This window comes from Lactuca virosa, chromosome 4 (genome assembly GCF_052849685.1).
Source record: "Lactuca virosa cultivar CGN04683 chromosome 4, Lactuca_virosa_CGN04683_v6, whole genome shotgun sequence".
Taxonomy (NCBI): Eukaryota; Viridiplantae; Streptophyta; class Magnoliopsida; order Asterales; family Asteraceae; genus Lactuca; species Lactuca virosa.
This window is the reverse complement of record NC_136429.1, coordinates 124,650,541-124,664,898: the sequence shown is the minus strand read 5'-3', so window position 1 is coordinate 124,664,898 and position 14,358 is coordinate 124,650,541. Positions and strand designations below refer to the sequence as shown.

The 14,358-nt window shown below is 33.5% G+C and overlaps 1 protein-coding gene across 1 annotated transcript; it reads left to right on the top strand.

Moving 5' to 3' along the window:
- Positions 1 to 509: 509 nt before the first annotated feature.
- LOC145104981 (putative F-box protein At1g67623) lies at positions 510 to 3,620 on the top strand. Its single transcript, XM_079042131.1, has 4 exons — positions 510 to 649; positions 736 to 892; positions 982 to 1,156; positions 3,529 to 3,620. The coding sequence occupies exons 1-4, from the start codon at positions 510 to 512 to the stop codon at positions 3,618 to 3,620; spliced, it is 564 nt and encodes a 187-aa protein (XP_078898257.1).
- The last annotated feature ends 10,738 nt before the right edge of the window (positions 3,621 to 14,358 follow it).

Sequence of the window (14,358 nt, the reverse complement as noted above, 5' to 3'; positions counted from 1 at the left end):
TCTGACATATGTGTGATGGTAACACCCATGGATGCCATATGGGTCATGGTTGTGATGCTAACACCCATGGATGACATATGTGTGATGGTAACACCCATGGATGACATATGGGTGATGGTAACCCATGGATGACATATGGGTCATGGTTGTGATGGTAACACCCATGGATGACATATGAGTCATTGGTCAATGTGGTAGTTGGTAGATTAAAAAGGCATATATCAATTTTGTCGGTTGTGTTTTAAAATAGATTGATTTTTCTTTTAATTATGATTTTTGAAAAAACTACCCTTACTAATCAAATATGAGTCATTGTATGTATGAGGATAATTTGGTCATTTTATAGTCAACGTCTTATAGGCGCCATAATTTTTCCGACGAATCACGTCATTTCAGTTCTTCAGTCTTATTTCAGTCACATGCAAACAACCCCAATTTCAAAATTCTGACAGTCAAAAAACCCTAAAATCATTTTTGCATAATTGTTATCTTAGTCAAGGAATAATATTATGGAAGCCAGTACTTCTTCGAATATGCAACCAAGAAATCAAAGAAAATCGCTAACAGACATGCCTTTGCAAGTGATTGAGAAGATAATAGTCGACTTGGGAAACTTCTCAGCAGTCGACGCTTTCAAGATGAAGAGTGTGTAAGTTTTGTCTTCGATCCTTCTATTTCACGAGTGTATTTGATTTTTTCGTACATTTTGAGGCCAATACTGTGTTTCGTTTGCAGTTGCAGAATCTTCAACGAGGCAGGAAAAATGGAAGAAGTATACAAACAGATGGAGGTAAATGCATTACGATATTGTCGTTGGTCTGACCAGAAACATGCAGTTGCCAACAAATGTAAAGATATGAGAAACCCAAATATTCTGTTCAGGGATGGATTGGTATGTTGTTATATGCATAGTATTAATTAATTTTTTTTTCTTTTTTTGCATTACTTTAACTACGAATTATGTGGTTATTTTTTTTTCAGATGAAGTTATTTTTCTTGGAAGCTGATCATGAAGGGAAAACGATGCTTGAAGAAGCATCTATATTGGGACATTTGGATTCAACATTTGTCATGGGAATGATGCTGATGGCAGAAGGCGGACATAGGAAGCAGGAAGCTTTGGACATATTGAACAATGATTACCACAGAACAAAAGGTACATGGAATCTTAGAGCAACTTGTTCCAAGGTTCATCTCCATTTAAATAGGGACGGGAGAAAACATGTACACTTCCATGCCTTCCATAGAACTTGTGTAATGCATAAGTCTGTGATTAGTGTGTCAGACGATTTTGTGAATAGATACAAATCGGTCTTTAGGTGTGAAATTTGTTTGTTGGATGCTTGTTTCGTTAGGTTTGCTAGGGAGTTTGGGATCATTTATGTGTAATTTGTTGATATGTACTTTCATATTATGACAATTAATGATATGCACATTCTTTTGGTTTAATATATGAATATATAGTAATTTACTTGATAAGTAATTACTTGATGTTGTTACTTGATTAGTAAATATGTTGTGTTGTTAATAAGGGACTAAAAGAGTAAAAGTTTGGAAATTTGTGTGGCAAAATGAAAGTCAACAAAATTTACTATTTCTAACTTCGTCAAGTTTTAATATATATATATATATATATATATATATATATATATATATATATATATATATATATATATATATATATATATATATATATATATTAGTGGTTATATTATGTTAGTAAAATTAAATGGTTGTGTTATAATTATCAAATTTTGACATATATGTTAATTTAGTGTATGTTCCTTTAAAATTAAATGGTTGTGTTATAATTATCAAATTTTGAGATATATGTTAATTTAGTAAAATTAAAATCACCATTTTAGTGTGTGATTGGATTGAAAACACCATTTTCATGTGTAAACATCACCATTTTAATGTTTTCCTATTGGAGTTGGTCTAATAAGTTGAGTATAATATATGAAACGATTTGTAGTAGAGATACCTTAGCTATATTTATATTGTACATATATAATTACTTCAAATACCATGTATTAATTCGAATCCACATTAACAAAGATAATATTAATGTTATTCAATTGTGAGAAACATAAGTCAACTTAGTGTATGTTACTTTAATGAATCTGGGTGAATTTTGTATACAATTGTTGAGGTTGTTATTTTGTGTTAATAAGTATAATAACGTTTCTATATTTTTTTTATAATCTGTAATTATGAATACATAATATTAAAGTCATACAATTTTAAGAAATATATGATACTTCAGTTCAGCCGGATGACATGTCTTTCTTTTTTCCTGAATTCGTAGGTTCGAATCCTACTACCTCCAATCTTTTTATTTAACTAGTCAAAGGTTCACTTTGACCCATAAAAGGTTATAATGTTTGAATAATGTGTTTTGACACAACTACCCTTATTAATCACATATTTTGAATGATTTCAAGGGCACTATGGTCTTTTTGCACTCTAAATCGTTTAGGCGCCATGATTTTTCTGATGTTATGTCGGCGTTTCATTTCTTCAACCATTTAGAACGTCAGAAATCTTCCCGACGATAAAACTGCAGACGAACACTTAAACCCCCAAATCATTGAAGGGTAATCGTTCTTAAAATCAATTTTTTCCGATAATAGTGACTCCTGTATTTAGTCCTCGCGACCAGAGCATCATAAAGTAAGTTTTTTTCCATACCCTGTTACACTGTTTTTAACAATTACGCCTAATTGTTTTTAAAAAAATTGAAATCAACTACTCCAATGTGTATTTTGTAAGTAGAATGTCGAATACAAGAAGTTGTCGTTCGTTAGATGATCTTCCAATAGAGATTTTGAGTCGGATAATTGTAATAGTAGGGTTAGAATTTGCGAAAGACATCATCTCTATAAGACTTTGGTAATTCTCAATAAACATCAACTAATGAATGTATATTTGATGAAATACAACTTTATTTATTAGTTATTTCCTGTGTATTTAAATTTTTGAAGTTCAAAGAAGATGTATGAAGCGGGGGGTGATCCTCAAGTGTTCAGAACAGCATCCCTTCACATGATTGAAGGAATGGGTCCCAAATATCTGAATGTTGATTTATTTATATGCACATGTGCATTGCATAATAACATTGAAGCCATGTTTAGACAAGGAATGGTATGTGTAATTTTTTAGTAATTATATGTAATCTATTCAATATATTAATATTTAATTTCATTGATGTTAATGATATTGTTATTCTGTCAACATGAGGAGTGCTTTTGTAATGACAATTTTAATGTAGGAATGACTTTGTCGAGACAAGCAGCACATGAAGATCATTTTGAGGCAATTTATTTGGTTAGAATGATCTACATTTCAAGAGGGCCTCCTTAGTGTGATCAAGGTATGTATGGTCTATATGTACATTAAATTTTGTATATAGTTAATTAATGCATGTTTGTAGTTTGGGGTTAGTATTTAGTTGTGTTGTGTTGTATAATATTTACAGTTGTGTTGAAACGGTACATTGGATTAATTGATAGTTATTTTAATGTGTAGGTTTACAACTACTTGATGCGTATTTTGGTTGGGCAGTTCCGGATAATGGGGAGTACACGGATGTTGTTGATAGTGCGAAACAGTTGTTGTGAACTGTTGATGTTGTTCATATACTTACAACGGAAAACATCACATTCCAATGTGAAGAGCCAAATCATTCTGTTAAAGGGGCATTTGCGGTAGGCCATGAAGAGGATGACGATCGACAAAGATATTGCATGGTTTGTCGTTGGTATGTGGAGTACGGTAGGTTTTGTATGTTTCTTAAAAATACAAATGGTTGATAATATTGGACTTTCAATATCAGTGTTTGTATTGTATTGTATATGTAGTTGTAGATAATTTTATTTTGTTTTATGTTGTTCTTATCTGGTAAAAGGGCATTTTAGTCATTTTTGCTTGCTATGGTGTTTGAGTATAGTTGAATATCCAATTAAGTAATCGTTTATGTTATAATCCAGTTTTTTTACATTGAAATGGTAAAAAAATATTCAAGATAACATAAACATGTATAATAGCAAATGTTTGTTCTTTCCTAGTATTAAATACATATAAAATACAATAAAACAAACAAAATATATTACCAATTCAAAAACATATCAGTCAAACTATATCTTACCAATTCCATTGATCATAATAATAATTCATCCATAGAATAAGAAAATTAATTAAGCATACAACATCCCAACAAAGAAACAAACCAAACGCACCATCATGAACTTGATGATTCCACTAGTTTTATTGTCGGTGTAAATTTCCATAGCTAAATATCTATGAAATTGAACTACTCCTTATCAACGTTGCTATGGAATAGAGCAAAACAAGCAAACAATATCAAATTCCATTGCAGAATCTCCTAGCAAATACCTACGGATGGTACTTCCATAGCAAAGCAACTATGGAATTGGTTTCCGTCAAAACGTCTGTTGCATAGTAACCATGATAATTAATTCCATAGAAGCAGTACAAGGGAAAGTGATTTCATAACAAATTTCGTTGGAAAATTGCTACGAATTTTTTCCATAGAAATATCGGTAGCATAATACCAACGGATATGGAGTCGGTAGCATTTTCCCTAGCAAGTCTCATTTTCGCTATGGAACGACATTTCATGGAACGACATTTCATAGCACGATCCAATGCAGATTAACAACGAAAATACGTTCCATAGCGACTTTCCCTAGCAAAATCACGTTTTTCTTGTAGTGTTGCCTTCACTCTTGCAACTTGACAAGATGACTTTTGGAGAGAAGTTGGATTTATTATTTGGAATAATAAATTGATATAAATGATATATTAATATGTTATGAAAATAATATATTAATTAGAAATCATGTTATTTAATTAATATTTAATCAGAAATTAGTTTGGAATTAATTTTGGGATTAAAGGAATTAATTAAATATACAAGGGTTATTTTGCAAATCATTGATAGTTGTGAAACTGGGCTCTTGGACCCCTTGGATAGGAGTAGACAAAAAGTATAGGGTGGCCCTATAAGTTTTCGTCCAAAGGCTTCTTATTAGGGTGTCCATGGGCTGCTTAGGCTTAAGCAGAAAATTAGGGTTCCCACCTGCAAACCCTAGCTTTGGGACTAAGCAACCACAAGTATATAAGGAGGGTAACTCCTTGAATTTTCCGCACCTTCACCTTAACCCTAGACGAGCCAAAATTCTGGTCTGCCTCCTTCCCTCTCCTTCTCATCCTCTTGCAAAGAGTGTTTGTAAACTATTAGAGGTGTCACATTTGAGGCACTTGCTTTCAAGATCTAAAGATCTACAAGGATTAATTGTTATTACAAAATAACAATTGAGGCATGTCTCTAAACCTTTATTTTCGTTTTTCATAGATGCATATTAGGGTTTCTCTTTTGTATTCAAGTTTGCATGTTCATCTAGTGAAAACCTAGATCCTTAATTATAGGGTTGCATGATCACATATGATTTGTAGTTATGCTCAAAACCTATATGTGGTATCAGAGCCTAGGATGTTTTCAGTTGAATTTGATGCAATTGTGAATCATTCAAAGGATAAGGGAACAAAATCATCATTATGTTCGTTGAACTCGACGGGTTCGTGTTTGGAACTCGACGAGTTGGCCGAACTCGACGAGTGCATTGCTCAGACTTGACGAGTTGGCCTGTCAGATCCTTGATTTTTCGATTTTGATAATCTTGGCTTGATTTGGATAATTACTTTAATTCGTTTTTCTGCCTAAAATTGAATTGTTTATGAAGGTAATTGGATATCCTTATCAAATGTAATGATTTGGTCTAATTTTTGATAAAGATAAAATTAATGGTTAATTTAATTATTAAAATTTAACCTAGTATTTTTGAAAAGTTTTAAAAATCCCCCTCGGTTTCGGAATTTATAATTTAATTAAATAGTTTAATTTTGAAATCTTAAATTCTAAAACCCTAGTATTTTAAAAGGTTTAAAGCACATCCTTATGGATGTTGTTAATAATTTAATTAAATGCTTACCTACCTAAATAAGATTTAAACCATTGAGGCATGTCTCTAAACCTTTATTTTCGTTTTGCATAGATGCATATTAGGGTTTCTCTTTTGTATTCAAGTTTGCATGTTCATCTAGTGAAAACCTAGATCCTTAATTATAGGGTTGCATGATCACATATGATTTGTAGTTATGCTCAAAACCCATCTGTGGTATCAGAGCCTAGGATGTTTTCAGTTGAATTTGATGTAATTGTGAATCATTCAAAGGAGAAGGGAACAAAATCATCAGTCTGTTCATTGAACTCGACGGGTTCATATTTGGAACTCGACGAGTTAGCCGAACTCGACGAGTGCAATGCTCAGACTTGACGAGTTGGCCTGTCAGATCCTTGATTTTTCGATTTTGATAATCTTGGCTTGATTTGGATAATTACCTTAATTCGTTTTTCTGCCTAAAATTGAATTGTTTATGAAGGTAATTGGATATCCTTATCAAATGTAATGATTTGGTCTAATTTTTGATAAAGATAAAATTAATGGTTAATTTAATTATTAAAATTTAATCTAGTATTTTTGAAAAGTTTTAAAAATCCCCCTCGGTTTCGGAATTTATAATTTAATTAAATAGTTTAATTTTGAAATCTTAAATTCTAAAACCCTAGTATTTTAAAAGGTTTAAAGCACATCCTTATGGATGTTGTTAATAATTTAATTAAATGCTTACCTACCTAAATAAGATTTAAACCATTGAGGCATGTCTCTAAACCTTTATTTTCGTTTTTCATAGATGCATATTAGGGTTTCTCTTTTGTATTCAAGTTTGCATGTTCATCTAGTGAAAACCTAGATCCTTAATTATAGGGTTGCATGATCACATATGATTTGTAGTTATGCTCAAAACCCATCTGTGGTATCAGAGCCTAGGATGTTTTCAGTTGAATTTGATGTAATTGTGAATCATTCAAAGGAGAAGGGAACAAAATCATCAGTCTGTTCATTGAACTCGACGGGTTCATGTTTGGAACTCGACGAGTTGGCCCAACTCGACGAGTGCATTGCTCAGACTTGACGAGTTGGCCTGTCAGATCCCTGATTTTTTGATTTTGATAATCTTGGCTTGATTTGGATAATTACCTTAATTCGTTTTTCTGCCTAAAATTGAATTGTTTATGAAGGTAATTGGATATCCTTATCAAATGTAATGATTTGGTCTAATTTTTGATAAAGATAAAATTAATGGTTAATTTAATTATTAAAATTTAACCTAGTATTTTTGAAAAGTTTTAAAAATCCCCCTAGGTTTCGGAATTTATAATTTAATTAAATAGTTTAATTTTGAAATCTTAAATTCTAAACCCCTAGTATTTTAAAAGGTTTAAAGCACATCCTTATGGATGTTGTTAATAATTTAATTAAATGCTTACCTACCTAAATAAGATTTGAATTTGATTACGGCATCCCTCTTCAGAATTCGAATCGAAAATATGGATCCTAGCCTTAATTTAAATTTTGGGTTAATAATTAAGGATTAAATAAATCAACTAACTTGAATTCTTTTCTCCCTTTATAGATGTCAAGTCAAGACAACAATGGTTCTTCTGGAAATGGTTTTCCTTCTGAAGATGATCTTCCACAAGTTGATCAAGGTGAAAGTATGTTCCCTTCTTCAAATGGTGGAACTAGAAATCATGCTTCTCCAAATCTTCCTCCACCTCCTCCTGTGATTCTCCCCGCCCCACATTTTCTTCAACTTGAAAGTTCAAGGTTACTCAAGCCCTTTTGGCATGCAAACATCGAGATGGAAATTCTGTGTGTGCGCACGTTCTGAAAATGAAGTTACACATTGACGAATTGGGAATGTTGGGTGTCGTTTTCCCAAGGCAGCTGGCCATTGACTTTGTTCTAGTTTTGCTTCCTTACTCATATAGTCAGTTCATTAAAGACTTCTATGAGACGGACCACGACGTGACCCTAATTGATCTGACATATTTTCTAATTGCTGCTGAAGCAGAAATGCTGAAGAGCATTGGTTAAGCAAATGTGTTTGAAGGATCTGTCTCCTAAAACTCCATGGACTATAGCAACAATGGTAGTCCAGAAAAGGCTTCTCTTCCCAATGGAAAGGGATCAGCCAAGGTCAAACCGTTTGACCATATGGTAAAGAGAAAGGCCAGTTCTAAGATATTCCCATGTGTTGTTCTTGAGGAGTCCATATGTTTCTATTGCCAATTGAAGGGACATTGGATGCGAAGCTACCCTGTCTACCTAAAAGATCTCAGAGATAGTAAAGTCAAGTTGTATGACTCTACTTCAGGTACATCCACTATCTAACTCTATTTTATTAAGTTCTTATTCATAGATTCTTGTTACATGATGTGATAGTCACATTTTGATGTTTTGCAGGATCTAAGAGAAAGAACAAAGCTTAAGAAGAAGTAAGCTAATTCTGATCGTGAGAGATGGATTTCAATCACATGATTCGATGATCATAATTTGAAGCTGCTGCTTAGGAGTTGTGATAGATTAACAGATTGCTTAGGAAATATGTAGAAACATAGTTTTCATATATTTGCATTGTAAGGACAAATTTTCCGCTCATTATCTTCTAATATTTTTTGATTTATTTACTTTATATTTCCTTGCAATGACATTTATGAAAATTGGTGGTTATATTTCTATTATTAGCAATGTTAAATGTGGATTGATTCTTAATTATATCGTTTGTGGTAATGTCATAATCAACCAAGTGAAAAGGAATTCTCATCACCCAAGTTTCAGTCGGATAGAAACTTGGAGTCATACAATTCGAATTGTGTGATGTATGAGAATCTTGATCGTTGGGAGATTATGATTAATTTGTTGATCACATGTTTATGTGAATCAAAGTGAAGGACTAAAGGATCTATTCCATTCATTGAACTTATGTGGACTATTTAGATCCACCACAAAGGACTGTAAGTACATTCGTCGTGATTTACTGATGGTCAGTAAACATGGTTGTGTTTATAAGATTAAGCATAATTCTGACACTTTGAAAAGTTTCAAAGAGTGGCAGAACGAATATGAAGAATCTGTTAGGCAAAAAGATAAATGTTTCTCCAATCTGAAAGGAAAGGAGAGTAATTTAGTATCATGTTTTATGATCATCTTAATGATTATGGAGCCATGTCACAATCGATCCTCTAAGGACATCTTAATAAAATTGTATGACTAAGAAGAGGAATCAGATATTGTTGAAATGGTTTAATCGAGAGATGAGTCATACTTCTTATCAAATAAAGTTTTAGAGTCATACTCTAGTAACTACAAATCGTACCTTAAAGCTCATCTCAAACTAAGTAGGTTTATAACACCTCATGAAATGGGAAGTAGAAATGTATTCTTGCTCTAGCACATTTGAAATTGGTAGTTATGATGTTTTGGTTAAAACAAAGATAAACTAATACCAATTAAATGAAGTGTTGTCTTAATGAGAACCCACACTAACTTTTGAATATTTGTTTTTGCTTGTCGAGGAATGTTCATTAACACAAAAACTTATATGTCAAGAAGTCAATGGGATTCTTGTTGATCTTGAAGATTTTCAAGAGTTAATCGAGAATAAAATATTTAGTTATCACTAGCACACGACCTGAGGTTGATAACCTATCGTGTTCAGTTGACACATTCTTGTTTCTATGCACCTTCCAGTTGAGTTGACAATGCATGTGAGTTCCATGGTTCTCATTTGACTGCAAAAGGCAGATCGCGTTGGTCAGTGATAGTACATTGATCAATGGAAGTGAGCTGCTTAAACAACATGGGAGACATGGTAGGTCCTTATGCTACTAGATAGCAAGAAATTAAGAATAAGCGAAGTTCAGTCCATGTAAGGAAAAGCAAAAAAAATTTGGTTTGTCCTCAACCTTATCTTATGATTCTAGGTTGGAATTCATAAGTTCACATGGATAGGAACACATACACCATAAAATCTACGTGGAAAAAGTTTTCGCACTAATTCATGAAAATGATTATAAGGAAACACTTTCGCTAGTAGATTTTAAATTTGATTGATATCATGGTTAGTAGGTGTGATACTTGCGTTCTCAAATTCGTATATGATTACGACATCCCTTTTCATAGTTCAAATTGTGAAAAATGGCAAGTAATAGTTTAAATATTCAGGACTTATCGCTATAAGTTCTGAAAGGGTTTAAACACACACATATGCTATCTAATGAAGGTGTATGAACTTGAGAAGTCTAGATGAAGACTTATCAAAGCACCACGTATCATAAATCTGAACTTTAGAAAGGAAGTCAATAGTATTGATTTCTTGAAGTCCAGTTGATTTCTGGGTACATGTCAAAGCTAGTGGGAGCATAATTGTTCCGCTTATATGAGCATAATTGTTATGCTAGTGGGAGCATAATGCTAAGTGTTGCAAGTTAGCAATACTATTTGTGGGAAACAAAGGTTACAAATTTGCAAGTTGCAAAGTTTGAAAATTGTTTCGCTACAAAAAGTTAAAGGGGAGAGCGCACTTATACTTCATTTCGAATCTAAAAATTTAGATTGAAGGATTTTAATGGAACTTAGTCATGAACATATATGAATATCGTGTTGAAGTGATTCAACATAGGAAATTCAATATATGGAAATATTATAGGTAGGGACTAATTAAGTATCATGTATTTATGTAAGACATTATGTATCGAATCCCATACGCTTCAGATATTGGATTGATTACATATGGTATAATATTCACTTGTTCTGATTTTTCCAAATGCCTAGGGTATTGAGAAGGAAAAAGGACTAGAAAAAGATATGACTAAAGCTTGTTAAACAATTATCAAGAACAATCTGAGGTTCGCTAAAGATTGGTTGTTTGTGAACAGTTGGGAGTATATTAATATTTGGACGGACCATATTGATGTGCTTCTGATTGGGATAATTCTTGATCAGAATTGATATTCATATGGGAATATGGAAATGTTTCCATAATGAGAGTTGGTTATTGAAATCTTCATATGAGTTAGAAACCTTAATGCAAGGGATGTGTTCAAGGAGTTACCTTGAATTTGATACTTCATTACCATGAAATTATTTTAAGTAACAAAGTTTCAATTGAGCATTTTGTGACTTGGTTGGCAAAGTCTTTGTGACTTTTAGGCCATGCCATCACAAAAGGATATTGCATGCAAGGTTAGACTCTAACATATTTAGTGATGATTTTTTTTTTGGAATTCTTACTAGTTCTAATAAGAATTTGAAATTGTGAAATGAGAATCATTGGAATAATGTCCAATTGATCTATTCACAAGGGAAGGACCATAGAAAGACATAGTATGCATGTTTGGAACATGGCATGACTGATGTTTAATTCAAGTGTTTAGTTGATTAATCAAAACATTGTACAATTAATAAAGTCTAATTAATATGGTGATTAAATAATAAATGTTTTATTTATATTCAATAGTTTTGAAACCATATTTAATTAGGTTATTATTGTGTTTCACTTTGCATGTTTTACTTCCCGAATAATTAGATTATTCAAAACATCCACAGTCGATCATACTTTGGAAGTAAGTAGTAAATTAAGATTGTCGAGAATTGGATTGTAGATTGTCTAAGGGTTTAGACATAGCAATGGTTTGCTGCAACATTCACGAGTACTTTTGAAATGGGGATTTGAGTATTGGATTAACCCACGCTCAGAGAATTACTTCATGGATTTTATCACGAGTAATTCTGAGACGATAACATCTTATATTCTTGAAACGGAGACATATGAGTTGTTGTTTACGAGTCAGTTGTGTATTGATAATACGTAAACGCATCAGTAACTTGATGTTATAAAACGTATTGTTGTGCATGATTTGATGAGTGAATAGTGAAAGCATATAAGTCGAAGTTTATCCGTTTTTTTCCATAACGGGAAAAGAAATTTATGTGGGCCCCTCGATGATTTGATGATGACATCTAAAGCGCTTGGCCAAGCTTGGACTGAATTGATGTGTTGAATTAGTAGTCTGAAATCAGTCGTCATAAATCGAAAATCGGGAAACAAATCTTGGACGGAGAGAATGATTATAATCCACGTCTCATGTCCATACGATATCTTGTAGAATGAGGGAATATTTGATCACTTATCTTAGGACACGTAACTGACTAGATTAGAGTTCGACAGCGGTTTTTGAAAGCTACAATGTGCAGGTCAATTTTTGAAGTTGTACTTGCAATTATAGTTATTAGAGTTATCCAAGTGGGATACTGTTGGATTAGGTGTCTAAGCCCATAACTATAATTGGTATATACTTGAATTGATAGAAGCACAAGTCCTTTTGGGTTGCCTTCACTCTTGAAACTTGGCAGGATGACTTTTGAAGAGAAGTTGAATTTTTATTTGGAATAATAAATTGATATAAATGATTTATTAATATGTTATGAAAATAATATATTAATTAGAAATCATGTTATTTAGTTAATATTTCATCAGAAATTAGTTTGGAATTAATTTTGGGATTAAAGGAATTAATTAAATATACAAGGGCTATTTTGCAAATCATTGATAGTTGTGAAACCGGGCTCTTGGACCCCTTGGATAGGAGTAGACAAAAATTATAAGGTGGCCCTATAAGTTTTCGTCCAAAGGCTTCTTATTAGGGCGTCCATGGGCTGCTTAGGCCTTAAGCAGGAAATTAGGGTTTCCACCTGCAAACCCTAGTTTGGGACTAAGAAACCACAAGTATATAAGGAGGTTAACTCCTTGGATTTTCGGCGACTTCACCCTAACCCTAGAAGAGCCAAAATTATGGTGTGCCTCATTCCCTCTCCTTATCATCCTATTGCAAAGAGTGTTTGTAAGCCATTAGAAGTGTTACATTTGAGGCACTTGCTTTTAAGATCTAAAGATCTACAAGGATTAATTGTTATTACTAAATTAAAATTGAGGTTTGTATCTAAACCTTTATTTTCATTTTTCATAGATGCATATTAGGGTTTCTCTTTTGTATTCACGTTTGCATGTTCATCTAGTGAAAACCTAGATCCTTAATTATAGGGTTGCATGATCACATAGGATTTGTAGTTATGCTCAAAACCCATTAGCTACCGTCGTGAAACGCCGTCGACCGCCACCACCGGTGGTAGCAGTGGGTTGTGACCGACTTGGTGAAACCCTAATCAGCCTAAAACTTAACCTTTTGGACCTAATTGGCACGTGTTTGGGTTGGAAACCCTAATTAGGGTATAGAAAACCCTAATCTTGGAGACTTTTGCTTTGGACCTCATTTTGGACCGTTGGATTGGAATTATAAGTTACGCCCAACCATGTTGTATGATTGACCTAGTAGAGTGATGGACTTAATGGATTAAGTCCTTAATGGGTCAAATGTTCTTACTTAACCCTACTCGTCATTTTATGTGAAACCTTAATTGTGTTTGGGCTTCGAGTTGGGCCTTTCTTTTGGGCTTAGGTGTTTGGGTTCTTGTTGGGCCATCTGAGAGCAAGTGTATGGACTAGGAAAATTGAATGGGCTTTAGGGTAAGGCCCGTGGAAGGGGTTTGGGCCCAATTTGGAAAATTGGGCCATAATTGGCCTTTACTGATTATTTGGCTTTTGGGCCTCCAGAGTTTAAGTTTGGGCCTTGGTTTTGGACCAAGCTAGGTTAGGGGTAAAATAGTCTTTTTACCCCAAGTATGGATTTATGGTTATGCATTGGCACCCAATTGTTAATTGGGTGTTGTTTTTATGTTTGACAGTTCGGGAATCTGTTAGCCAGCAGCCGGGGTTCATCTGTGTGATTCGGCAGTGTGAGGTGAGTCTTCTCACTATATCCATGGGTCGAAGGGACCAATGTCGTCCCATTATTTGTTATGTGGAATGCTAGTTGTCTCTACGATACTTGCATGAAAGACCATGGGGGGGCATGACATTTGAATGTAAGACCATGGGGGGAGCCCATGGCATTTGGATATAAGACCATGGGGGGTGCCCATGTCATTTGGATATAAGACCATGGGGGAGCCCATGGCATTCCTGGTAAAGACCATGGGGGAGCCCATGGCAACTATATGTATGTTGCATGATATTTTTTGGATGATATTCTGTGGATGATACTCTGTGAATGATATTATGTGGATGATATCCTATGAATGATATTTTGTGGATGATATTATGTGGTTGTATTCTATATGGTATTTTGGGAAAGTTATTAAGCTTTGTGCTTACGGTTTTCAGTTTATCTTTCAGGTACTTTTGTTTTCAAATGGAAGGGCTGGGGATCATTGAAGAGCACACACCACATGTTTCCGTTTTCTATGAATTACCCCGATTTGTCAATGTTTTGTTAAAACTTAATTACTCTGGTTTTATTGGAAAGGCATG